This window comes from Melanerpes formicivorus, unplaced genomic scaffold, assembly GCF_026170545.1.
Source record: "Melanerpes formicivorus ecotype bairdi unplaced genomic scaffold, bMelFor1.0.p_v2 SCAF_10, whole genome shotgun sequence".
Taxonomy (NCBI): Eukaryota; Metazoa; Chordata; class Aves; order Piciformes; family Picidae; genus Melanerpes; species Melanerpes formicivorus.
This window is the reverse complement of record NW_027142362.1, coordinates 24418330-24444619: the sequence shown is the minus strand read 5'-3', so window position 1 is coordinate 24444619 and position 26290 is coordinate 24418330. Positions and strand designations below refer to the sequence as shown.

Sequence of the window (26290 nt, the reverse complement as noted above, 5' to 3'; positions counted from 1 at the left end):
CAGAAAATGACCGGGAACAGGAACAGGTCCTCAACCACATCCCTGGACAACCTGTTCCAGTATTTCCCCAGCCCCATTGTGCAGAACCAACTCCTGATGTCCAACCTAAATCTCCCCTGCTCCTGTTCCAAACCCTTGCCCCAATATGGATTAGAGACTCCACTTCCATTAGTGCTCGACCACAACAGATCACATCCAGGATCCCATTTAAAGGTCAAGCTTTAAGTAATAGAAGTAATAGAAGACAGCCATAAAAACTGTGATTAAAAAGCTACACAGAAGCCATCAAATTGTCAGTGTCTGATAAATAAAAGCAGAGACTCTACATAGGCAGCCAAGGGAGGAGTGATTCTGTGATTCAAGGTCATTTTGGGGTGTAGCAGAACTGATTTGAGGTGCAGAGCTCATCAAATAAGCCTCAAAAATGATGTTGTCAGCCAGGTTTGTTATTTTGATGTCAATAAAGGTAGTAAAAGAAGTAGCAGCAGGAGAAAAATCAGTGTTGAGAAGCCCAGCAGCTCAGTTAAATGCTACATCAAGAGCAGAACCTCTTTCCACACCAGCGGCGGGATCTCCGCAAGTTGCAGTTCATGTCTCTTAAACCCTACTTTTCCTTTCTACTGAATGCAGCACCCAAGCAGGACAGAGCACTGCTTGGTCCTACCCCACAGCTGCAGCAGCTCCTCTCAGTTGTAGGATGGAATAAAGCCAAGATGATTTTCATAGATTGCACTGGGTTGGGAGGGACCTTCAAAGGTCATCTTGGCCAACCCCCCTGCAGTCAGCAGGGACACCTCCAAGTAGAGCAAGCTGCCCAGGGCCACTCCAGTCTGATCTTGAATGTCTCCAGAGATGGAGCTTCCACCACATCCCTGGGCAATGTGTTCCAGTGCCTCCCCACTCTCACTGCGCAGAACTTCCTCCTGATGTCCAACCTGAATCTGCCCTGCTCCAGTTTCAAACCATTTCTCCTCATCCTATCTCCACAGGCCCTTCTGAACAGTCCCTCCCCAGCCTTCCTGGAGGTCTCCTTCAGATACTGAACTACAGCTCTCAGGTCTCCCTGGAACCTTCTCTTCTGCAGGCAGATTAGTCTGAATTCTCTCAGCCTATCCCCACAGCAGAGGTTCACCGTCCCTCTGCGGTCATCTTTGTGGCCTCCTCTGGACCCACTCCACCAAGTCCATGTCTGTCTTGTTTTGGGGGCCCCAGACCTGGACACAGCACTGCAGGTGAAGTCTCACCAGGACAGAGCAGAGAGGCAGAATCAGCCCTCTCAACCTGCTGGCCACACTGCTTTGACTGCATCCCAGGCTTCCATTGGCCTTCTGGGCTGCAAGTGCTCAATGCTGGCTCATGCACCCAGTCTGAACCACTGCAAACCTACTGACAGTGAGAGGAACCCCATCAGTGTTCCTGAGGAGGATGGAGACCTGCAGCTGGAAGGGTCCAAGTGCACTCTGACTTGGATCTAGGTGCTTTATGTAGAGGCAGCACAAATATCCACACCCAAACTTGGCCATATCATGTAGCAGGCCAGCAACAGGGTCATTTGCTGCCCCACCAGCTCACACTGCCCCTATCCTTTTTCTTTTCCACACCAGCTTCCTGTGCCAAGACTATGAATATCCCAAGGCAAGGAAAATAAAGCTCCATCCCTTTTGGCAGCTGTTGGAACGTCAAGGTCAGTTTGTACCCAGAGACAACATGCTTGAGCTGCTGCAAGACACAGACCTAGCATCACCATCATCCTACCCCTGAGCATCCTCAGTGCACCATGGATTTTCCACTCTTCAGGCTCATCTGCCCTGGCAGGCAATGGGCTTGCCAGAAGACCTTGCTCCACCTGTCCACAAGGCTCTAACCATAACCTTGAAGAGGGCCAACAAGAAACACCAACAGGGCCCAGAACAGCAACCCATCACTTCACTGAAGGAACAGAACCATAGCATGGCTCAGGTTAGAAAGACTTCCAAAGATTATCCAGTTCCAGCCCCCTGCCATGGGCAGGGACACCTCCCACCAGCCCAGGTTGCTAAAGGCCTCATCCAACCTGGCCTGGAACACCTCTAGGGAGGAGGCAGCCACAGCTTCCCTGGGCAAACTGTGCCAGAGTCTCCCCACCCTCACTGCAAAGAATTTCTTCCTCATCTCTAGTCTCAGTCTCCCCTCTCCCAGCTCAAAGCCATTTTCCTTCATCCTGGCACTCCCAGCCCTTGTTCAAAAGTCCCTCCCCAGCTCTCCTGGAGCCCCTTCAGGTACTGCAAGGCTGCTCTAAGGTCTCCCTGGAGCCTTCTCTTCTCCAGGCTCAACAGCCCCAACTCTCCCAGCCTGTCCCCACAGGGGAAGTTCTCCAGCCCTCTGATCATCTTCATGGCCTCCTCTGGACCCACTCCAACAGTTCAATGTCCTTCTTGTGTTTGGGGCACCAGAACTGGACTGCAGGTGGGGTCTCACAAGAGCAGAGGGGGACAATCACCTCAGTTGTCCTGCTAGCCAAGGCATGGTGTGGACACCCAAGGGGACAGGACAAGCCCTCACAAGAAAGAGATGCCTCATCCCCCTCCAAAGGGCTGCCCATCCATGCCTACAGAGGAACCACAACTTAACATTTTAAATGGCAGAAGGGAATCAATGAATAAAGGCCTCAGGTTGCAGCAGGAGGTTTAGTTTGGATCTCAGAAGAAACTTCACTGAAAGGGTTCTGAAAGACAGGCACAGGCTGCCCAGGGAGGTAGCTGAATCCCCATCCCTGGAGGTGTTTCAAAGAGGCAGAGCTGTGGTGCTGAAGGCCACAGGTTAGCCCCAGCCTCAGTGGAGTTCAAGAAGGGTTGGACTGGAGGATCTGAAAGGGCTTTTCCAACCCAAATGATTCCATGATTACAGTAATCCAGAGAACAGTAAGGACATGTGATGCACACACTCCAACTCTGCACTGCAGGTGTCCCAAGTCAGCAGAGAGGCTGCTTGCAGGGGGGGCTGGGTCCCCTTCCAGCAGCTCTGGGAAACCACATGCTGGGGAGGGGACCCAGAGAGCCCAACAGATGGTAGATAGCGGCTGGACTCGATGTTCTTAAAGGTCCTTTCCAACCAAAACAATCCCCTGATTTGCCTTTTTTCCTGTTATTATCCATGAGCTGGCAAGAGACTCACGTGTCTGGTTTACAGAGTCCCAGCCCTGAGCCTCATCTCTGCCTTCACAACTATGCTCAGGGCCCACAGAAAAACCTGGCCTGTGGGAAAGGGACACTGAAGGAGCACCAAAGCCAGCTGAATTCTGATGCTCTAGAGAGGTCAGCAGCGTCACAGAGGTGGCTCTGTGCCCACCCCAGCCACCTAACCTGAGAACACTGCAGGAAAGTCAAACAATTAACAAGCTTCTGGAGTGGGTCCAGAGAAGGGCCACAAGGATGAGCAGAGGGCTGGAGCTGCTCTGCTGTGAGCACAGACTGAGGGACTTGGGGTTGTGCAGGCTGGAGAGGAGAAGGCTTCCAGGAGTCCTAATTGTAGCCTTCCAGGATCTGCAGGGGGCTCCAAGAAAGCTGGGGAGGGACTTTTGAGGGTGTCAGGGAGGGATAGGACTGGGGGGGATGGAGCAAAACTAGAAGTGGGGAGATTCAGATTGGATGTGAGGAAGAAGTTGTTCCCCAGAAGGGTGGTGAGAGCCTGGCACAGGCTGCCCAGGGAGGTGGTGGAAGCCTCCTGCCTGGAGGTGTTTGCAGCCAGGCTGGAGGTGGCTGTGAGCAACCTGCTGTGGTGTGAGGTGTCCCTGCCCATGGCAGGGGGGCTGGAACTGGCTGAGCCTTGAGCTCCCTTCCAACCCTGACAGCTCTGTGATTCTTCCTGAAGCAGGGAAGAGCCCAGGCACAACCCCAAGCTCCATGATCCTGCTTTTGTCCCAAGGAATGCTGGAGAAAGTCTTGAATCTGCAAACTTAAGCCACCCTCCTTTAAATATTTATTGCTTGTGTTTACTTTTTAGGGAAGAGAGAAAGCCTGTCTGCTCCAGAGGAAGTTCAGCAAACGCAGGCACGCCAGGCCCAAGCACAGTAAGAGCACAGCAACACAGCGTGGTAGGACTTGCAAGGGACCTCCAGAGATCATGCAGCCCAACCCCCCTGCCAGGGGCAGGGCACACAGGGCAGGGCACACAGGAACACAGCCAGGTGGGGTTGGAAAGTCTCCAGAGAACCTCTCTGGGCAGCCTGCTCCAGGCTTCACAGCCAGTAAGTTTCTCCTCATGTTGAGGTGGAACCTCCTGTACTCCAGTTTGTATCTGTTGCTCCTTGTCCTATCACTGGGCACCACCAAACAGAGCCTGGCACCTTCCCACTGACCCCCAGCCCTCAGCTATTGATAGACATTGATCAGATCCCCTCTCAGCCTTCTCTTCTCCAGACTGAAAAGCCCCAGGGCTCTCAGCCTTTCTTCAGAGTAGAGATATTAAAGTCCTCCAACTATCCTCATAGCCTCCCTTGGACTCTCTCCAGCAGGTCTCTGTCCCTCTTGAACTGGGGAGCCCAGAACTGGATGCACTAGTCCAGGTGTGGCCTCAGCAGGGCAGAGCAGAGGGGCAGGAGAACCTCCCCAGCCCTGCTGGCCACACGTTTCTTGAGCAGCTCTTTTCAACCTCAACACAAGAAAACCTCCCAGATTCTAAAGCTGAAACCTGCACCCTGCCCCTCCTGGGGAGCCAGGCTGGGAGCTTCATAAACCACATAAGGAAGGTTTCTTTTACCAGTAACAGCAATACAAATCATCTAAAAGCATCAGGGTTCAGTCTGCCTTCAGCCTTCTTGAGTATTTTGCATGCAAGAGGGACTGCAATCCCATCTGATTTATAAACCAACAGGACACAGGAATTTCTGAAATCAAGTCCTGACCAGCTGAGAAGCTCCAACAGCTCAATGACCTTCTTATCTCTCTCATAAATGTATTTTGAGAGGAATTAGGTTCCAAAGCTGCACGCTTTGGAGCAAGAACTAGAGTCTGGCAGCAACCAAAATCAACCACTCTAACTGGGTTTGGAAGCTCTCAGACCACACTGTGCTGGACTGGGAGCATTCAAGGCTTCAGGACTATGGTCCTGAAACCCTAAATGGTTCTTGGTCCCAATGCTGTAATGATGAACTCTGCTCTTCCTCACCAGGGCTGCCAAGCTGCCAAACCAGTGGAGGGTTCAGCACCATCCTGGTGCTGTCAGTACTCCCCTGCTGACTCAGAGACAATGTGGAGGAGCAATCTGGTTTTCCACCCCAAGATGGATACACCCCCTCTACCCTGCCCTGGTGAGCCCACATAGAATCATGGAATTGTTAGGGTTGGAAGGGACCTCAAGGATCATCCAGTTCCAACCCCCTGCCATGGGCAGGGACACATCTAGAATACTGTTTCCAGTTCTAGGCTCCCCAGTTCAAGGAGGGCAGGGACTTGCTGGAGAGGGAACAGCAGGGGCGTTACAGAGATGCTGAGGGGACTCAAAAAGTGCTTGTGAGGAAAGGATGAGACAATTGGGGCTGTTTAGTCTGGAGAAGAGCAGCCTGAGGGGGATCTCATCAGTGCTGATCAGTACTTCAAGGGTGGGTGGCAGGAGGATGGGAGCAGGCTTTGTGCTGTGGTGCCCAGGGACAGGGCAAAGGGGTAAAGAGCACAAACTTGAACAAAAGAAGTTTCATCTAAACACGAAGAGGAACTTCTTTAAGGGTGATGGAGCCCTGAGCAGGGTGCCCAGAGAGGTTGTAGAGTCTCTATCTCTGGAGATACTCAAAACCTGCCTGGATGTGTTCCTGTGTGACCTCCTCTAGCTGACCCTTCCCTGGCAGGGAGGGGTAGGATTTGATGATCTTCAGAGGTCCCTTCCAAGCCCTCCCATTCTGTGATCCCATCCCTCCAGAAATCAAGCAGCACGATGGGGATGTCAGCACAGCCCTAACTCCAACCAAGCTCAGTGAGGTTGCACAGCTAAACCCAGGCTTCCTGTTCCTGAAGCACCTGCTCCCCACATGCTCTACATTCTCCAAGGCTTTCATGCTAATGTGACAAAAACTCCCTAAATTCACCATGAGTATCCTAAACAACAGAGATTCAGGCATAAACCATGGAGAAGCTTAGCCTGTCCTAGCAAAGAGGTTTGTCAGCCTGAGTTTTACATAGAATCACAGAATTGTCAGGGTTGGAAGGGAGCTCAAGGCTCAGACAGTCCAAACCCCCTGCCATGGGCAGGGACACCTCACACCACAGCAGGTTGCTCACAGCCACATCCAGCCTGGCTGCCAACACCTCCAGGCAGGAGGCTTCCACCACCTCCCTGGGCAACCTGTGCCAGGCTCTCACCACCCTCATGGGGAACAATTTCTTCCTAACATCCAATCTGAATCTCCCCAATTCTAGTTTTATTCTTTCCCCCCCACTCCTATCCCGCCCTGACACCCTCAAAAGTCCCTCCCCAGCTTGCTTGGAGCCCCCTGCAGATCCTGGAAGGCCACAATTAGGTCTCCTGGGAGCCTTCTCCTCTCCAGCCTGCACAACCCCAACTCCCTCAGTCTGTCCCCAGAGCAGAGCAGCTCCAGCCCTCTGCTCATCCTCCTGGCCCTTCTCTGGACACCTTCCAGCACCTCCAGATCCATCTTGTACTAGGGGCTCCAGAACTGGCCCCAGAGCTCCAGCTGTGGTCTCAGCAGAGCACCAGTGTTGGTGAAAGATACGGCAACAGCAGATGTCACATCAGCCACCTGAGACCTTTCCTTCTTGAAATGCAGCTTCCCCACCACCCCACCCCCACAAAAAAAAAGCCATAAAGGCAAAAATAAAAGGTAAAAGCAGGAACTTCATCCATTGTAACTGGAGCTGCAGATGCAGGGAAGAAAACTGCCCACACCCTGCACCACTGACATTTAAAGCTTCAAAACATAATAAAGAATTGGGGAATTCAAATACAGCTTCGGTCAGGGTGGTTTGGGTTTTTTAGGGGCACCACCAATGGACCTTCTGACAAAGAGCTGAAGCATCTCCAAGCCCTCCCAACTGATGTATTGATTGCAATAAATAAGCAAATCTATATATGAAGTTGCATCATCACTGAAAGCCCAGGAAACAAAAGCTTATTAGCTGTCTGCCAGGGCTGCTGAATTACCTCGCCTGCCACCAGCAGCTGGGCCAGCAGCTTCCAAAACGCTCTTGAGGACGAAAGGAAAAAAATCCCAGCGGGGAGCATGGGGAGGAGAGCAAAGGCTGGGAAAGCCTTCCGAAAGGGAAAAACGCAACAAAACCTCTCTTCATTCAAACAACAAAACGAGAAAAGGCGCCGGAATGGGCGAGTTTACCCCGGGACGCGGGGCAGATGACGACTGTCTTGTGACTGCCGGCCGAGGGGCTGAAGAGAAGATGCTCTTCAGCAAAGACGCAGCCTCTCAGAGCCCAGCCGGCGCTTCCTGGCGCCCGCGGTTAAGCTCAGCTCAGTAAGGTCGCGCTTAAGCCTTCCCCCAAGCCCATCATCGCCACCACCAACCACCACGTCCACCCACGTCTTGCCAGGAGAGAGAGAGACACACACGTCTCATCACCAGTACAGATGAGGAGGCGACGCTTCCCCTCTCACTTCCTAGCGCTCCCCTGGGGAAAAAAAAGTCAGGAAAGGGCTGGAGCCAGCCAGCCAACTCATCCTCTCCCTCCCGAGCGATGGACGGCAGCTTTTGGCTGCCGACGGAGCCCAGCACCGGGCTGCTTTCGCTCCCCCCCGGCGCCGCTGCCCTCCTGCCTTTGCCGCTACGTGAGGAGTTTTTTGAGAGGGCGATGGGCAGGGAGCTGCTGCGCGCCGCAGCCACGGATGCGAAAGCCACGACTGCCGCTGCCGAGCTCCCGCTCCCGGCTCTGCCCTGCTCGGCTCGGTTTCAGGATATGAAAATCTACATGGAGGAGGAGAACGTGGAGGAGGAAGCTCATCTATAAGCAGAAGGGCGGCAAAACGCCCGGCTCTGAACTTACCAGCGGGGCCAACCCACGAGTCACGTCGGAGGCTTTTGGGGGGAAGGGGATAAAGCGAAGGCTACATTTAGGAAAATTCCAGAAAGAAATATCGACCGGGTTCAGCTGCGGGAGAGCGGCGCTCCCGGCAAGGTCCGGTGAGCCGGGGCAGCGAGCGAGCCGCTGGGGAGGCAAACCCGGCGCCCAGACCCAGAGACACCCCGGCGAGGCGCGGAGGGAAGCATTACCGTCGTTTAACGGCGTTAGCGGGGCTGGAGGCCGGCGCTGGCTGCCAGCCGGTACCGTCACAGTGCCCATCCTTGTGGCGTCAGGGCTGGCTCCCAGCTCCGGAGGGGATGTCGCCAGCCCACAGCCCCACTGGTGACACTGGAAACGCTCAGGGCGATAAGATCTCCCCCCCCCCTCCCAGGCTGGTTTTCCACGTCTCGCGTGTCCGACCCACCCCACAACGGCTGTAAACGGCACCGAGGGGGGAGGGGGGACAGAACCGGCAGCCCGGCTGCCCCCTCTGCACTCCCACGTGTGGGGAAGCCCACGACGGGCACGACCCGGCGGCCGTCGATCCGCCCCGCATCCGGCGCCCACCGCTCCCCCTGAGAGCCCGGTCGCGGGTAGGGGCCGGTGACGCGGGGGCCCTACCTCCTTCACCCACCACGGGAACGCGGGGCGTGGGGGGCCCTCCGCCAACGGAGGGACTCGCCCTCCGCCGCCGCCACCGAACAAAGGCTCTCCAACGGGCTCTACGGCAGCACCGGGCAGTGCTGAGGGCTTCGCCTCACGCCGGGGGTTACGCAGCGAGCCCGCGCCCGCCGCTCCCACCTTCACACACACGCACTCCCGGAGGCCCCCACCCCGCCGCCGCCCCTTCTCACCTGGGTGTCGGGGCGCGGCGCATCCCGCCGCCGCCGCTGAGGAGCCTCCCGCGGGGCGCTGCCGAGGACGGGGGAAGCCGGGGAGGGGTGCGGAGAGGGAGGGGGGAACCGCACCTCCCGCTCCCGCCGCCGCCGCCGCCGCCCGGGCGCTGCCCGACTGCCCGCGCGCGCCTCTCGCGCGCGCACTCACCGCCGCCCGCCCGCTCGCCGCCGGGAGGGGAGGGGCAAGCAGGCACGCGCACCGCCCGTCGCCCCGCCTGGAACCCCGCCCTTCCCGGGCAGCGCCCTCGAGCCCCGCCTCCCCACCGCCCCCCCATCCCACCCTGCCCCCGGCACATGCGCAGAGCCTGAGCTCGCCCTCGTTACGACGCGGCTCTGCCGGCTTTACGGCAGCGCGCAGCACCCGGCCGCTGCTGGCGCCGCGGAGCGAGCGGGCGGCGAGGCCACAGGTGAGAGGCTGCGCGAAGGGTCCGGCCGGGCCCGGATGGCCTGGCCAGGGCCACGGCGGCGTCGGCAGGACCGCGGTGTTGTCGTGCTCGGTGGGTGCGCCGGCCGCAGTCGCGTGTGGTCTGCGCCGGCCGCTTCCGGGCCCGGAAGCTTCAGGGCGCGTTTTGAGGGGAAAATGGTTAACAGCCTGAAAGGTGGAGCCGCGTTATCGGCACCAAGTGTCGAGCTGCCTGGGCAGGCTGGCAGCGAGTGGTGCCGCTGGCTGGGCCCGTGCCGGCCCCGGCTCCCCAGCCGGCTTTGACCCCACTGCCGCTCCCGCCCTCTGCTCTCCCCTTAACTCTCATCGACTCCCACGGAAGCAGCCGCGGGACGAGCGAGCTGTCCTGTGCGCTGGTCCCCGCCGGCCCCTGGGGGTCCAGCCGGGGCTGTGTCCCCGCAGTGTGATGGCAGCCCCGGTCCCACCCTCTGGCCAGAGTCCTGCCTGGGGCCGAATCCCTGCGGCCTCTGACCTGCTGGGCAAACAGTGCCCGCTCCCCGCGCTTCCCACTGCCCGGGAACGAGCTCCTCCTTGGCAGGTGAGTCTGGTTTCCACGGGCCGAGGTCCCCCTCCTCGTTTCTGGGAGAAGCTTGGTGCCGCCTCTCACCCTCAGGTCTCTGGCTTCTTGTCCTCTTCAAACTCAATGCCTTGGCCAGCCCCATCCTAAGGAGCAAAATGTGTTTGAGCAGCGCTGGGGGTGGCTCCTGCAGCTTTTGGGTTATGAATGTTGTGGAACAGAAGAGGGACCTGGAGCTGTGGAGAGCAGCTGCATGTGTTTGCTGTGGGAATGGAGAGGTTTGGCCACTTGTCTGTGTGTGCAGAAACAGGCAATGCCCTGTCCTGCCTCTGCTTCTGAGGCCTGTGGAAGGAGCAGTGGACCTGCCTGTGTGTCACACAGGAGTGAAAATTGATAGGCTGCAAAAACACTGCTTGTGTGTGACCAAAAGCAGAGGCAAAGACCCTTCTGGCTGTGTAGTTTCACTGTGCTTGAGTTTCTTCCCTGGCTTTGCTAGGAGGCAGTTAAGTGCAGAGGCTGAGGTGCTTGTGGCCCAGCCCAGCTCACACTGCTGAGCACAAATTAATGATCCATGTCTGCTCTCACTACCATTAGCAACAACTGCTATTGAGACTGCTGATACACTGGCTGAAAACTCTATTTCCAGGAAAAGAGGAGGGGCTGCTGCTTAAATCTTTTACTCTTCAGGGTTTCAAGGACTTCAGCCAAGCTGCTGAAAACTTCTCTGCCCCTCTCAGTTCTTCAGGTAGCTTTTTGTGTTTACCACCATAGTCTTGAAATATGGGACAGCAGTTTGGTGGCACAGCACCTTAAAATACTCACTCTGGGTGTTCTTAGCACCTTTAGTTTATTAAAGCAGACTTGAGCCGTCTGATTCATCCTTAATTCAACTCCTTTTGCTCCATCGCTGCCTCTTTATGCTCAGTTATTAGGGAGTTTCATTCCCTGCCTCTCAAGTGCTGCCTGCAGACTGCAAGGCAACAATTACACAGAGAAGGTCTTTAATGCTGTGAAAATAACAGGTTTGGGGATCTTTTTGTCTAGTACTATGAAAAATAGGCTTTGCCTTGCCTCCTGGACATGAAGGACTCCCATCAGTCCATGGATCAAACCTGCACTAACAACAGTGGCTGGTTGAGTTACCACTGCATCTGGGAAAGAACAGCCCTATGGACTAGGAGAGGTTGAGGATTGACCTGTTGGAGACCAGCACAGAGGAGAGGGAGCTGGGGGTACTGGTGAGTAGAAGGATGCCCATGGGCCAGCAATGTGCCCTTGTGGCTGAGAAGGCCAAGGGCATTCTAGAATCGTAGGGTTGGAAGGGACCTCAAGGTTCAGCCAGTCCAAACCCCCTGCCATGGGCAGGGACACCTCACACCACAGCAGGCTGCTCACAGCCACATCCAGCCTGGCCTTAGAAACCTCCAGGGATGAGGCTTCCACCACCTCCCTGGGCAACCTGTGCTAGGCTCTCACCACCCTCATGGGGAACAACTTCTTCCTAACATCCAATCTGAATCTCCCCACTTCCAGTTTTGTTCCAGCCCCCCCAGTCCTATCCCTCCCTGACACCCTCAAAAGTCCCTCCCCAGCTTTCTTGCAGCCCCCTGCAGATCCTGGAAGGCCACAATGAGGTCTCCTGGGAGCCTTCTCCTCTCCAGCCTGCACAACCCCAACTCCCTCAGTCTGTGCTCACAGCAGAGCAGCTCCAGCCCTCTGCTCATCCTTGTGGCCATTCTCTGGACACCTTCCAGTACCTCCAGATCCTTCCTGTACTAGGGGCTCCAGAACTGGACACAGTACTCCAGTTGGGGTGCATTAGAAGGGCTGTGGCTGGTAGGTCAAGAGAGGTTCTCCTCCTCTGCTCTGCCTGGTGAGGCCACATCTGGAATATTGTGTGCAGTTCTGGGCCCCTCAGTTCAAGAAGAACCTCAGGGAACTGCTTGAGGGAGTCCAGCATAGAGCCACAGAGCTGCTGCAGGCAGTGGAACATCTCCCTGTGAGGCCAGGCTGAGGGAGCTGGGGCTTGGGGCAGAGGAGACTGGGGGGTGCCCTCAGTGCTGGGGATAAAGATGTGCAGGGCAGTGTCAGGAGGATGGAGCCAGGTTCTGCTCAGGGATGTCCAAGGACAGGACAAGCGGCCCTGGGGGCAAGCTGCAGCAGAGGAGGTGCCACATGAACATGAGGAAAACATTTTTCCCAGTGAGGGTGGCAGAACACTGGAGGAGGCTGCCAGAGAGGTTGTGAAGTCTGCTGCTGTGGATAGATTCCAGCCTCACCTGGATGTATTCCTGTGGGACCTACTCTAGGTGACCCTGCTCTGGCAGGGGGGTTGGACTGGCTGATTTTTTTGAGGCCCCTTCCAACCCCTAATGTTGTGTGATTCAGCAACAGAGATGATCTCATCTCACTACAAGATGAGAGGCACTTGACTCCTTGCCACCCTTGAGCACCATTTTCCAACCTAACACTGAACTGGGCTGCTCCATCTCTGTGTGCTGCTGACATTTCACTTGAAATGCTGCTGCTGCTCTCCTCCCAGGGCAGGTAGAGATCCTTCCAAGCAGCTGAGGGATTACAGCCTTGGCACAAATTTCAGTTACTCATCTGCAAATAAAATGAGTGAGCAGGACTTGCTGGCAGCCTCCACCAAATGTTCCAGGCCTGCATCAGTATTTATCCCTGTTTTCCTGAAAGCTGCTGAGCAGTGCTGCCTGAGCCTCCAGCAGGCAAATCCCAGCTGGGCCTGAGCAGAGCTGCTCGTCCTCTGCAACTTCAACACTCCTCAGACTCAGAGCTGCTCACATCCACATGCCTGCTGCATTCATCTGCAACTGAGAGGTTCTCCCAGATAAAGTCAACCTCTCTGGTGGCTTTTCACAGCCCCACTGTGCTTTTTGGAGCTTTGCTGCTTACCTTAAGTGCCTCCTGAGCCTGGGAAGGGTTTTCCTTTAAGCTGTGGTGAGTCATGCTGCAGAACTCACCAGCAGTTTCACAAATACCAGATGGCAATAAAATCAAAAGTAGTAGCTTGTGGCACTTAAGCATTTGTTGGGACTACTCTCCCTTCCTGACTCTAGGAGGCTGCCAAGTGTCTTTTGCTTTTTTTTTTCCTTTTCCTTGACTGAATAAAACCCAGCAAAACAAAAACCCAAAAGCTGTTCCTGCAGCGTGGAAAATCAACAGCATCCAGGACACACGCTTCCTTCCCCAGCCATCCTGGACACACACTTCCTTCCCCAGCCTGCAGTCCCACTTGGACTTGAGGTTTCCATCCCCCTCTGCCCTGCCCTGGTGAGACCTCACCTAGAATATTGCAGCCAGTTCTGGGCTCCCCAGTTCAAGAGGGACAGGGATCTGCTGGAGAGAGTCCAAGGGAGGCTATAAGGATGCTGAAGGGCCTGGAGCACTGCTGGTGAGGAGAGGCTGCGAGCCCTGGGGCTGTTTAGTCTGGACAGGAGAAGGCTGAGAGGAGATCTGATCAATGTCTATTGATCAGCTGAGGGCTGGGGGTCAGGAAGGAAGGGACAGGGGCAGCCTCTGCTCACTGTGCCCTGGGATAGGACAAGGGGCAATGGATGGAAACTGCAGCACAGGAGGTTCCACCCTCAACATGAGGAGAAACTTCATTCTGTGGATCCCAGAGCCCTGGAGCAGGCTGCCCAGAGAGGTCGTGGAGTCTCCTTCAATGGAGCCTTTCCAACCCTGTCTGGATGTGTTCCTGTGTGACCTGTGCTGGATTCTATGGCTCTGCTCTGGCAGGGGGGTTGGACTTGTGGCTCTCTGGAGGTCCCTTCCAACTCCTAACATCCTATGAATGGAACACTCTCTGCTGTGGCTTGTACATCTCCAGGAGAAGATGAAGCAGAAAAAAGGCACAGAAAAGGAACATTTGGAGCTTTGTACAGACACATGCAAGAAGTATTTCAGCAGTGAGCCTCTTAAATTGCTCACAGAATCCCCTCTAGAGATCACCTGGTCCTGCCTCCCTGCTAAAGCAAGGGCAGCCACAGCAGGCTGCCCAGGATTGCAGTGGGAAGGGAGATCACAAAAGAAGAAACAAAATTCCTACCAGAGCATCAAATTCTTATTCAGGACTTTTAAAGTACAGGGACAGGTTTACTAGGGGTAGAAAACCTCCATTTTGGTTATTAAGTCCTCATGGAAGCCTCTCCAGGACAGTAGTAGCCAGTCTTTCATCACAAACATCCCTACACCATCGTTGCAGCATTTGACAGCCAGTGAGGAATGGAACAAAAAGCTTTCAGAAGGGCTCTTCCCTCATGCTTCCTAAAACGTGCACCTGAGGTTTAAAAGAAAAGCTAAATACAAAATCAAACCAAAGACTCACAGGTGCAAGGACTTAGTGGGAGAGTAAAAACTGACTGCTATGAAGAGAGTCAGTTACATAATCCCAGCATGGGGGGGAGTTGGAAGGGACCTCTGGAGGTCATCCACTCCAACCCCCTGCTAAAGCAACGCACCCACAGCAGCCTGCCCAGGAGCACAGTGGCCAGGAGGGTTTGGAATCTCTCCAGAGGAGACTCCACAACCTCTCTGGGCAGCCTGCTCCAGGCCTCCAGCACCCTCACACCAAAGAAGTTTTTCCTTCTCTTCAGATGGAACCTCCTGGGTTCCAGTTTGTGCCCATTGCCCCTTGTCTTGTCCCTAGGCACCACTGAAGAGAGCCTGGCCCCAGCCTCTTGCCCCCCACCCTTTAGCTCTTGCTGAGCATTGCTCAGATCCCCTCTGGGACTGCTCTTCTCCAGGCTCAACAGCCTCGGGTCTCAGCCTTTCCTTACCCTATACCCTCAGTGTTTCATGAGGAAGGTCCCTTCCACATCTCCAGCTTCCAGACCCATTAGCTGTTGAGCAGCACTGAGCAGATCCCCCCTCAGCCTGGTTGCTTCTAAGCTGCTCAATGAACAGCTCTTTAACCACAGCTAATTTCAGACCTGCTGCAGAGCCACTGGGACTTTTTGGATGTGTTCTCTTTACTTTGCACTGCTGGCTTCTGAGAACATTTGCGCCACAATCTTGGACAGGGGGTTTGAGTTCACTGAGGTAGGAAGCACATCCAGATTCCATTGTGTTTGGCTCAGGATAAGTAACAATGGCTGCTCCCCTTCCTCCTTCTGGGTGACTCTCGCTGCGTGGCATCTCTGGCACTGACCAGCCACACACAAACAGTCATTAGAATATCTGGGCCTTGAGGAGGCCACCTCAGCCCTTCCTTCCTGCTGGCTGCAAGTCACATGTGCTGTGACCTTGCCAAGATATTTTAGAGATCAGTCCCCCCCTCTAATTTATGCATACCTGGCTGGGGAGGACTTCTTCACGATCCACTTCACACCAAGGAGCACAAATCTGCTTCTTCCCAGTATGCAAACAACACAACAGATGTCCTTCTTTTCCCCCCTCCCTTCCTATCATAATGAATAATTAGTGTCTTATCATGAGTCATATTGAAGTGATCTTATCATTACTGTTTCACACGATGCTGTAAGAAACCCTGAGCTGTTTTCACGCTGCCTTTGGCACAGATGAGGAAAGGGTGAGGCCAAACCAGCTCCACGTCACCGCTGGCCCCAGCCGCCGCAGTCTCAGCTTTGCGCTGGCAAGGAGGGAAGTGTCTAGTGGGGGGATGGCTGATGGTGCCTGCCAGCAGCTGAGGAGCTCAGGCTGGCAGATATGAGAGCAAAAGCAAAAGTGGGGTGGGTAGAGCAGGTTCAAATTGAGTTTCTCTTTGGAAGGTCTCCTCCTAAGTCCTAGTCCGGTGCCAGCAGGTGGTTTGTGGTGGTTGTTGAGCAGCAGCAATCTCTGCACAGCCTCTGTCTTCAAACACACTTTGACACCCTGGGATGCAAAGGCAGCAAGGGCAACAGCTTCTGGAAAGGAATTAAACAGCTGCTAGAAAGGCCAGGACTGGTGGTAGATCCACAGCTAACCTGCTGAATGGAAAGGAGTGAGGAGAAATCTTGCCTGGAAGGCCTCTTATGTCCCTGGAGTACATCCTCACATGTGTGGGTGGGGAGAATCATAGAATGGTTTGGGTTGGAAGGGACCTTTAAGATCATCTAGTTCCAACCCCCTGCCATGGGCCAGGTTGTTCAAGGCCTTATCTAGCCTGGCCTCAAACACTTCCCAGGGAGGAGGCATCCACAACATCCCTGGCCAACCTGTTCCAGTGTCTCCCCACCCTCACTGTCAGGAATTTCTTCCTAATCTCCAGTCTCAATCTCCCCTTTAAGCCATTGCTTCTCATCCTATCACAGTAAGCCCTTATAAAAAGTCCCTCCCCAGCTTTTTTATAGGTCCCCTTCAGGTACTGAAAGGCCATCAGAAGGTCTCCCTGAGCCCCACCTTTCTCAGCCTGTCTTCACAGGTGCTCAGAAGTAGCTCAGGACTGCTGTGTGCCAATTCCATGAAGGTGGAACAAGGTCCTGCTTGAATTCCTAGGTGCAGCCTTCATTTGTGGAAAGCAGGAGCAGATTGAGAGGGAAGAAAGTAGCCTGGACAAATAGTGGAGTAAAAGATTGGGAAGAGTGAGTCTGCATGACCTGTCAACTTCTCTTCACTGGTGGACATGCCCAGTGGAAGCCTGCAGAGCTCTTCACCCCTCAGCATACCGAGGAGCTCTTTCGTGAGCAACATTTTGGCAGGTAAAAGCCAAGCTAAAAATCCACCAGGTGTTTTGTGCAGCATCCAGCTTTGGGGAGTGCTTGAGTCCTTGACAGCTCTCCTGGCTGGCAGGGATCTGCTTTGTTTGTGAGCTCCTTGTGTTTGAGCTGCTCCTTACTCATCGCCACCGTGCTGCCTGCGCTGGTGGGCCAGCAGGTTTGCCTGGGACAGGTCACGCCTCTGGCACCCAGCTCTGGGACTCTGCTGGGTGAAAAGGTCCACATGGCTGTCAGGCAGCCCCTGGAAGGCTTCTTTAAGGAGAACCCATGATGCTAAGAATGACAGCAACTGTCACCGGGCAGGGGGGGCGCACTGAAACACCAAATAAACTCCCAGGTCACACAAGTGAAGGAGCAGCTCAGACCCGGAGGAGGGAGCGGCTCAGACCCGGAGGAGGGAGCAGCACAGACCTGGAGGAGGGAGCAGCACAGACCCGGAGGAAGCAGCGGCTCAGACCCGAAGGAAGGAGCAGCTCTGACCCGGAGGAGGGAGCAGCACAGACCCGAAGGAAGGAGCAGCTCTGACCCGGAGGAGGGAGCGGCACAGACCCGAAGGAAGGAGCAGCTCAGACCCGGAGGAAGGAGCAGCTCTGACCCGGAGGAGGGAGCAGCACAGATCCGGAGGAAGGAGCAGCTCAGACCCGGAGGAGGGAGCAGCTCAGACCCGGAGGAGGGAGCAGCACAGACCCGGAGGAAGGAGCGGCACAGACCTGGAGGAAGGAGAGGCACAGACCCGGAGGAGGGAGAAGCTCAGACCCGGAGGAAGGAGCGGCACAGACCCGGAGGAGGGAGAAGCACAGACCCGGAGGAGGGAGAAGCTCAGACCCGGAGGAAGGAGCGGCACAGACCCGGAGGAAGGAGCGGCACAGACCCGGAGGAGGGAGCGGCACAGACCCAGAGGAGAGAGCGGCTCTGATCCGGAGGAAGGAGCGGCACAGACCCGGAGGAAGGAGCGGCACAGACCCAGAGGAGGGAGCGGCTCTGATCCGGAGGAAGGAGCGGCACAGACCCGGAGGAGGGAGCAGCTCAGACCCGGAGGAGGGAGCAGCTCAGACCCGGAGGAGGGAGCAGCTCAGACCTGAAGGCCCTTTGCACTTTAGCCTGCCAAGTGCCCAAACAGGAACTGCTTTGAAATCACTTTGCTTTGAGGTGAAGATCCCAAGGATGAAAGGGTTATCTAGCCAGAGCCACTCACTGCTCCTGGAGCATCAGCAAAGCCCAGCTCAACCTGTCACGCACTGCAGAGGAGCTGCATGGCCTCTGTTCAGATGGACTAAATGCTGGTCCATCAAATAGAATTATAGAACTGTTAGGATTGGAAGCGACCTCAAGGGTCATCCAGTTCCAACCCCCCTGCTGTGGCCAGGGACACCTCACACTACAGCAGGCTGCTCACAGCCACATCCAGCCTGGCTGCAAACACCTCCAGGGATGAGGCTTCCACCACCCCTACCCATTTCTAGTTTTCCCCCCACCCCAGTCCTATCACTCCCTGATGCCCTCAAAAGTCCCTCCCCAGCTTTCGTGTAGTCCCTTCAGATACTGGAAGGCCACAAGAAGGTCTCCTCAGAGCCTTCTCTTCTCCAGTCTTAACAGCTCCAACTCCCTCTGTCCTCATAGGAGAGGCGCTCCAGCCCTCTGCTCATCCTCATGGCCCAAACATCTACCTGGGAAGGCTGTGCTTTTGCTTGCCCAGTCCCTCAGTGGAGTCTCCATCTCTGAAGACATTCAAAACCTTCATACCACCAACAGAACCGTCACCTTGGACTTCCAGAGGGCAAACTTCAGCCTGTTTAAGAAACTTATTTGTAAAGTTCCCTGGGTACCAGCCCTCATGAACCAAGGGGTCCAGGCTGGTTGGAGCTACTTCAAAGAGGAGTTCTTGAAGGCACAGGAACTGGCAGTTCCCAAAGATGAGCCCAGGGGAAGGCGACCGGCCTGGATGAGCAAGCAGCTCCTGGAGGATTTAAGGGGGAAGAAGAGGCTGTATCACCTTTGGAAGGAGGGGAAGGCTTCTCCTGATGTGTTTAAGGAAGCTGTTAGATTATGTAGGAAAAAAATTAGAGAGGCAAAGGTCCAGCTGGAACTGAAGCTGAACACCTCTGTGAGAGACAATAAAAAGCATTGTTACAAATACATTAACACTAAAAAGAAAGGCAAGAAGAACCTGCACTGCTTATTGGACCTGGAGGGGAACACTGTGGCTGAAGATGAGGAAAAGGCTGAGGTCCTGAACACCTTCTTTGCCTCAATGTTTAACAGCAAGGCAGGAGGAGTTCAGGACAAGTGGCCTCCTGAGCTGGGCCATGGGGTCAGGGAGCAGTGTAGTGCCCTGGAAATCCATGAGGAATTAGTTCAGGACCTGCTGAGCCACTTGGACACTCACAAGTCCATGGGACTGGATGGGATCCATTCTAGGGTGCTGAGAGAGCTGGCAGATGTGTTGGCCAAGCCGCTCTCCATCATTTTCCTCCAGTCCTGGCTCACTGGAGAGGTCCCAGGTGACTGAAACTGGCCAGTGTGGTCCCCATCCATAAGAAGTGTCGGATGGAGGAACCTGGAAACTCCAGGCCTGGCAGCCTGACCTCAGTGCCAGGGAAAGTGAGGGAGCAGATTATCCTGGGGGCAATAACTGTGCACCTGAAGGGTGGCCAAGGGCTCAGGTCCAGCCAGCATGGATTTAGGAGGGGCAGGTCCTGCCTGAGCAACCTGATCTCCTTCTATGATCAGGTGACTGCCTGGTGGATGTGGGGCAGGCTGGGGATGTGGTCCACCTGGACTTCAGCAAGGCCTTTGACACCATCCCCCACAGCAAACTGCTGGCTAAGCTGTCAGCCCCTGGCTTGGACAGCAACACTCTGTGCTGGGTTAGGAACTGGCTGGAGGCTGAGCCCAGAGAGTGGTGGTGAATGGTGCCACAGCCAGCTGGCAGCCAGGCACCAGTGCTGTGCCCCAGGGATCAGTGCTGGGCCCCATCCTCTTTAACATCTTCACTGATGATCTGGAGGAGGGCATTGAGTCAGTCATCAGCAAGTTTGCAGCTGACACCAAGCTGGGAGCAGATGTTGGTCAGTCAGAGGGCAGAAGGGCTCTGCAGAGGGACCTTGCCAGGCTGCACAGATGGGCAGAGGCCAACAGGATGGCATTCAACAAGTCCCAGTGCCAGGGGCTGCACTTTGGCCACAGCAACCCCATGCAGAGCTCCAGGCTGGGGTCAGAGTGGCTGAGAGCTGCCAAACAGAGAGAGACCTGGGGGTTCTGATTGACAGCTGCCTAAACATGAGCCAGCAGTGTGCCCAGGGGGCCAAGAAGGCCAAGGGCATCCTGGCCTGCATTAGGAATAGCGTGGCCAGCAGGAGCAGGGAAGTCATTGTGCTCTGGGCTCCTCAGTTTCAGAAGGACATCGAAACACTTGAACGTGTCCAGAGAAGGGCAACAAGGCTGGGGAGAGGCCTTGAGCAGAAGCCCTATGAGGAGAGGCTGAGGGAGCTGGGGTTGCTTAGCCTGGAGAAGAGGAGGCTCAGGGGTGACCTCATTGCTCTCTACAACTCCCTGAAAGGTGGTTGTAGCCAGGAGGGAGTTGGTCTCTTCTCCCAGGCAACCAGCACCAGAACAAGAGGACACAGTCTCAAGCTGCACCAGGGGAAGTTTAGGCTGGAGGTGAGGAGAAAGTTCTTCACCAAGTGAGTTGTTCGTCATTGGGCTGTGCTGCCCAGGGAGGTGGTGGAGTCCCCATCCCTGGAGGTGTTCAAGAGGAGATTGGACGTGGCACTTGGTGCCATGGTCTAGTCATGGGGTCTGTGGTGCCAGGTTGGACTCAATGATCTTTGAGGTCTCTTCCAACCTTAGTGATACTGTGAAAACCCACCTGGGGGTGTTTCTGGGTGACCTTCTTTAGGTGAACCTGCATTGATCTTCAGAGGTCCCTTCCAACCCCTGACGTTCTGTGATTCAGGAGCATCCTGCTGCAGCCTGTTTGCTTCCTGCCACAAATCCTGCTCCTGCATGGACTCCTCTGGGGCCTGCAGTTTCCTTCAGTGCATAGCCACCTGCTGCAACATGGGATCCTCCTGGGCTGCAGGTGGAGATCTCCACTACATGGGCTGCAGAGGGACAACATGCTTCACTACAGTCTTCTCCACGGGCTGCAGAGGCTATTTAATCTGGAGAAGACTGAGAGGGGATCTAATAAATGTTTACAAATATCTGAGGATTGGGGGTCAAGAGGGAGGGGAGAGGCTCTGCTCAGCTGCACCCTGGGATAGGACAAGGAGCAATGGATGGAAACTCCAGCACAGGAGGTTCCACCTCAACAGGAGGAGGAACTTCTGCACTGTGAGGTCACAGAGCCCTGGAGCAGGCTGCCCAGAGAGGTTGTGGAGTCTCCTTCTCTGGAGCCTTTCCAGCCCTGTCTGGATGTGTTCTGTGTGACCTGTGCTGGATTCTATGCTCCTGCTCTGGCAGGGGGGTTGCACTGGAAGCTCTCCAGAGGTCCCTTCCAACCCCTAACATCCTGTGATCTTGTGCTCTGGAATCACATTTCTTCCACCTTCTTCACTGACTTGGTGGAGCAAGGTTGCCTCTCCCATTTTTCTCCTAGCTGCTGCCCAACATTTTTTGACCCTTTCTTAAACGGTTGCTGAAGACCTCGAGGTGTTTGCCGCGCTGTATCTCCTCCCGGGCGCCACCTCACCCCTGTAACCCCTCTGTCTTTTCAGCTTTGGAAGCCTCCTTGGAGCACCATGGCCGGGACCTCGCCCAGGATGGAGGACCCTGTGGTTCTCAGCTACATGGACAGTTTGCTGAGGCAGTCAGATGTGGCCTTGCTGGACCCTCCTCACTGGATCAATGACCGCATCATTGGCTTCGCCTTCGAGTACTTCGCCAGCAAGGAGTTCAAAGACTTCGAGGACGAGCTGTGCTTCATCAGCCCCGAGGTGGTGCAGTTCATCAAGTTCGCCGAGAGCCGCCAGGAGGTCGGCGAGTTCCTGCAGCCGCTGGATCTCCGCAGCAAGAGACTGGTGTTCTTCCCCATCAATGACAACTCCAACCAGCTGGCTGGGGGCACCCACTGGAGCCTGCTGGTTTACTACAGGGACAAAGAGTGCTTCGGGCACTTCGACTCCCACGGCACCTACAACGCCACCCACGCCAGGCAGGTGGCGGAGATGGTGGAGTTCTTCGTCAGCACGAGGGCTGGCAAGCTGATCCTGGTGGAGGAGATGGTGCCCGCCCAGAGGAACAGCTATGACTGCGGCATGTACGTCATCTGCTGCGCCGAGACCGTGTGCCGCCTCTACTACGAGGACACGAGCAAGGCTCCGCTGCCGCTCCTCACCCCCTCCTACATCACGCAGAAGAGGGCAGAGTGGAAAGCTCTCATTGCTAAACTGGCACAGAAGTGATCGAGGTGCAGCTCCAGACCCCTCTCCTCCCCCTGCCAAAACAACCCCCAAACTTCCTTCCCGGCTGCGAGGCAGCACCCCCAGTGCCTGAGGATGATGCCCACGTGCAGGATTGTCCCAAAGAAGAAGAATGTAAGCCCCTCCAGCATGGGTGCAGCCCACCACCAGACACCCTGTTCCCTCCTGGAAAAGCCTTAGTCCCCTCTGGATAATGCTGGCCTTTGAACTTCTAACCAGAACAATCACTTTGCTCTCAGAGAAACCCTCCTCTCCATGGGGAAAACTGATAGTAATCACTGGGGCAAAGTGGGTGGCTGAAGGAACTTCCCCAGCAGGCAAAACACATTCCCTGGGTGCCCTCCATTGGCTACAGCATCACCATTCTGAGCCTTTCAAACCAAACTTCCCCCCAGATGCTTTCTCCTGGCTGCTCTTCCTCCATGGGTTTCGAGCAGTCTGGGATTCAGCAGCAAGGATTTCTTTTTACCCTTGCAAACCCAACACTGAGGTGTTGGATGATGTCAGAAGGTGCAGCTCCAACAGAGTGAGGCGAAAACCAAGGTTTCTTCAGGTTCTAGGCTGGACCCTGACAGCTCTCTTGGGGTTGTGGTCATTTTATCCCCCCACCCCCTGCTTGCTCTCCTTATAAATGAAAACCTGAGCCTGAACTGCTGGAAGAGTTCATAGGAAGCTGAGAAACCCAATTGTAGGAGAAGAGACTTAATGGAGATGAGAAGTGACACTCAAGGCTTTGAAGTCTGCCTTGCTTCATGAGGATTTCTTCTCAGGTCGCCTCCACGCAGGGAGGGTTCAGCAGCACTACCCAGCCCTCGCTGCACTTGGAGCACAGGAGAAAAATTGCTGCTTCCTCCAGCACAAAACCAGTTCTGTTACTTGAGAAGGGAGAAAAAACCCAAACCTAACCCAACCCAGCACACCAGGGAGAACAAAAGGACAGAGTTGGAGGTCTAAAAGCCAAAGATAACTGCGGTCTCCTTGAAGTCCAAGAAGTCCTTGATGGAAAGTCTTTTCCTCCCGTGCTGGCTGTTAGCTGGGAGCTCAGAGCAGATCCCCTCCTTCAAAGACAGGCTGAGCAGTGGGGAAAACTAAAACTGCAAATGAGATGTCTTTGCAGGATAAGGAATCAGCTGGAAATTTCATGAGAAAGCCAAGGGGAGGTCGCTGAGGTGGTGTCTGGAACAGCAGCTACACCTCAGGATCAGAGAAACCCAGGTTAAATGTGACCCCTGGCAAAGAAAAGGACTGGGGTTGTCCCAGCACCCTTCACCCATCACCCTGCCAGCACTGAGGGGATGAGCTGCAGGAAGATCAGAGAATCAATAAGGTTGGAAAAGATCTCAAAGATCATCAAGGCCAACCTGTCACCCAGGATCTTTAACTTCCTTCCAGTGGTGAGCAGCCACAGCCCAGGCTCTTCCCAAACACCCAGTGGTGGAGAGAAGCAAGGGCTGGGGTCCTTCCCCTTCTTCCCAGGCTGCCCAGAGAGCAGAGCAGCCAACTGGGCCAGAGCAGCCCCCAGCAGAAGCCCTCCCTGGAAGACCCCTTCCAGCGCTTGGATGGAGCTGAAAACACAGGAGAAGCTTGGGAGGGGCTCAAGCTGCTCCCCAGAGGGGATCCATTCACTTGGGACTCTGTGGGGCTTTGCCAAAGCAATGTCCCTGACACAGCCTGGCCCAGAATAAAATTCAAACCAAACCATGCACTTGTTGGCATTGTCCCATCCTTCATGGAGGTTCCTGCTGCTGCTTGGCTGCGGTGGTTATGGCTCACACACAGAGTGTGCCCTGCAGTGGAGGTTCCCTCCCTGGAAGTGTTCAAGGCCAGGCTGGATGAGGCCTTCAGCAACCTAGGTCTAGTGTGAGGTGTCCCTGCCTGTGCAGGGGGAAGTTGGAACTGGATGATCTTCAAGGTCCCTTCCAACCCAAACCACTCTGTCATTCTATAAATTTATGAACCTGAGTAGAAATTGGCCACAGGGAAGCAGCAAGCCTGAGGACGTGGTGCCTTGCAGGTTGATTTCATAGAATCACAGAAGGGTTTGGCTGGAAGGGACCTTCAAGACCATCCAGTGATAGGACTGGGAGGAATGGAGCAAAACTAGAAGTGGGGAGATTCAGATTGGATGTGAGGAAGAAGTTGTTGGCCAGGAGGGTGGTGAGAGCCTGGCCCAGGCTGCCCAGGGAGGTGGTGGAAGCCTCCTGCCTGGAGGTGTTTGCAGCCAGCCTGGAGGTGGCTGTGAGCAAGCTGCTGTGGTGTGAGGTGTCCCTGCCCATGGCAGGGGGTTGGAGCTGGCTGAGCCTTGAGCTCCCTTCCAACCCTGACAATCTATGATTCTATGATCTTGTTCCAACCCCCTGCCATGGGCTGGGACACCTCCCACCAGCCCAGGTTGCTCAAAGCCTCACCCAGCCTGGCCTTAAACAGCTCCAAGGAGGAGGCAGCCACAACCACCCTGAGCCACCTACTTCATTCATCCTGAAGACAGGATGGTGGTGTAGCAGCAGGGCTGGAACATGAGGGCAGGGGCTGTGTTGTGCAGTGAGCACCCTGTGCTCCTTGCCCCCATCCCTGAAGGACAAGTCAGGGGTGTCCAAGCCAGCAAGGTGAGCATCTGAGGACGTTTCCTGCACCTGTGGCTGGTACATGGCATTGCTGTACACAAAGGAAGGCAAATAAGCTGGAGCAGGGCGGTGCCAGCAGAGCAAACACCAACAGGATGGAAAACCACCAGAGCCTTGGAACTGGCTCCTGGCAGCAGGGGCACCCCCACACCTCCCAAACCCCATTGGGAGCTCAAACCCCTTGGATCCTCCAAACATTCTCTACATCAGCCAAGGTTCCTCCAAACCTCCTCCACATCTACGAGGTTCACAGGCTCACAGGATGTCAGGGGTTGGAAGGGACCTCTGGAGATCCCCAAGTCCAAGCCCCTGCCAGAGCAGGAGCAGAGACTCCAGCACAGGTCACACAGAACACATCCAGATGGGGCTGGAAAGGCTCCAGAGAAGGAGACTCCACAACCTCTCTGGGCAGCCTGCTCCAGTGCTCTGTGACCTCACAGTGCAGAAGTTCCTCCTCCTGGTGAGGTGGAACCTCCTGTGCTGCAGTTTCCATCCACTGCCCCTTGGCCTGTCCCAGGGCACAATGAGCAGAGGCTGTCCCTGTCCCTTCCTTCCTGACCCCCAGCCCTCAGCTATTGATAGACATTGATCAGATCCCCTCTCAGTCTTCTCCTCTCCAGACTTAACAGCCCCAGGGCTCTCAGCCTCTCCTCCCCAGGCAGTGCTGCAGTCCCTTCAGCATCCTGGTAGCTCTCCCTTGGACTCCCTCAAGTTGATCCCTGAAGGTTCCTACAAACCTCTACATCAGCCATCTGCAACCACAGCTTGGCTCACTGTTAGCTCTACCCAGAGCCCCAAGAGGTGCCAAGGTGGCTGTCAGGACTGTCACACACCAGTGCTAGGCTTGGCCCCGGCACAAGGGGCTCCACACACCTGCAGAACACCCAACCCCCACCAGGCTGGGCACATGAGACCTAAGGAAACCCCCAAGCTTCAACCTCTAAACTTCAGTCTGGAGTCAGAATCACAGAATTCCTGAGGCTGGAAAAGACCTCTGAGCTCATCAAGTCCATCCTGTGACCCAACACCACCACAGCAGCTCAACCATGCCCCAAGTGCCACATCCAAGCTGATCTTAAACACCTCCAGGGATGGCAACTCCACCACCTCCCTGGGCAGCACAGCCCAGTGCCCAATCAGCCTTTCCATGAGGAAGTGCTTCCTGATAGCCAACCCAACCCACCCCTGGCACAGCTTCAGGCCATGCCCTCTTGTCCTATCACAAGTTGCCTGGGAGCAGAGCCTGGCCCCCACCTGACTACAGCCTCCCTTCAGGTAGTTGTAGAGTGGGAGGAGGTCCCCCCTGAGCCTCCTCTTCTCCAGGCTGAACACCCCCAGCTCCCTCAGCTTCTCCTCACCAGACTTTCCCTCCAGTCCCTTCCCCAGTCTCATTGCTCTCCTCTGGACCTGCTCCAGCACCTCAGGATCTCTCTTGCAGTGAGGGCCAGAGGTGCACAGGGCACTCAAGGTGAGGCCTCACCAGTGCTGGACACAGGGCAGGATTCCATCCCTGCTCCTGCTGGCCACACCGTTCCTGACCCAGGCCAGGATGCCACTGGCCTTCCATGTCCCCTGGGCACACTGCTCCAGTTTGAGGTCAAACCCACTGAGCCCACCACCCCTCCAAGCCCCTTTCTGAAGCCACGCTGGCAAAAGTGCCCTGTGGGACCAAGTGCCAGCAAGCTGGCACCGTACAGCCGCCAGGTCA

At 55.5% G+C, this 26290-nt stretch overlaps 2 protein-coding genes across 9 annotated transcripts in view; one reads left to right on the top strand and one right to left on the bottom strand.

Moving 5' to 3' along the window:
• MYO9A (myosin IXA) overlaps positions 1-8935 on the bottom strand; it is a 259426-nt gene extending 250491 nt beyond the window's left edge. The window contains 1 exon segment of the mRNA XM_068144334.1: positions 8855-8935. The gene's annotated coding sequence lies outside the window, so the exon portion shown is untranslated.
• Positions 8936-9220: 285 nt separating this feature from the next.
• SENP8 (SUMO peptidase family member, NEDD8 specific) lies at positions 9221-23663 on the top strand. 8 transcript variants are annotated; one of them, XR_010988037.1, is made up of 3 exons: positions 9221-9303; positions 10900-11093; positions 16315-18701. XR_010988037.1 is itself a non-coding variant. In XM_068144331.1 (3 exons), the coding sequence occupies exon 3, from the start codon at positions 21278-21280 to the stop codon at positions 21938-21940; it is 663 nt and encodes a 220-aa protein (XP_068000432.1). In that variant the 5' UTR covers positions 9979-11093; positions 16315-16517; positions 21254-21277; the 3' UTR covers positions 21941-23663. The 8 variants fall into 8 exon arrangements, 5 of the variants coding, with proteins under 5 accessions (XP_068000433.1, XP_068000432.1, XP_068000431.1 ...); XR_010988038.1 differs by lacking the exon at positions 9221-9303 and having other exon boundaries at positions 9477-11093; positions 16315-16517; positions 16873-18701; XM_068144331.1 differs by lacking the exon at positions 9221-9303 and adding an exon at positions 21254-23663 and having other exon boundaries at positions 9979-11093; positions 16315-16517.
• Positions 23664-26290: the final 2627 nt, after the last annotated feature.

What these genes read in the sequence shown, in the direction of transcription:
- SENP8 (XM_068144332.1), top strand. Translation starts at nt 21,278, where the DNA reads ATGGCCGGGACCTCGCCCAGGATGGAGGACCCTGTGGTTCTCAGCTAC.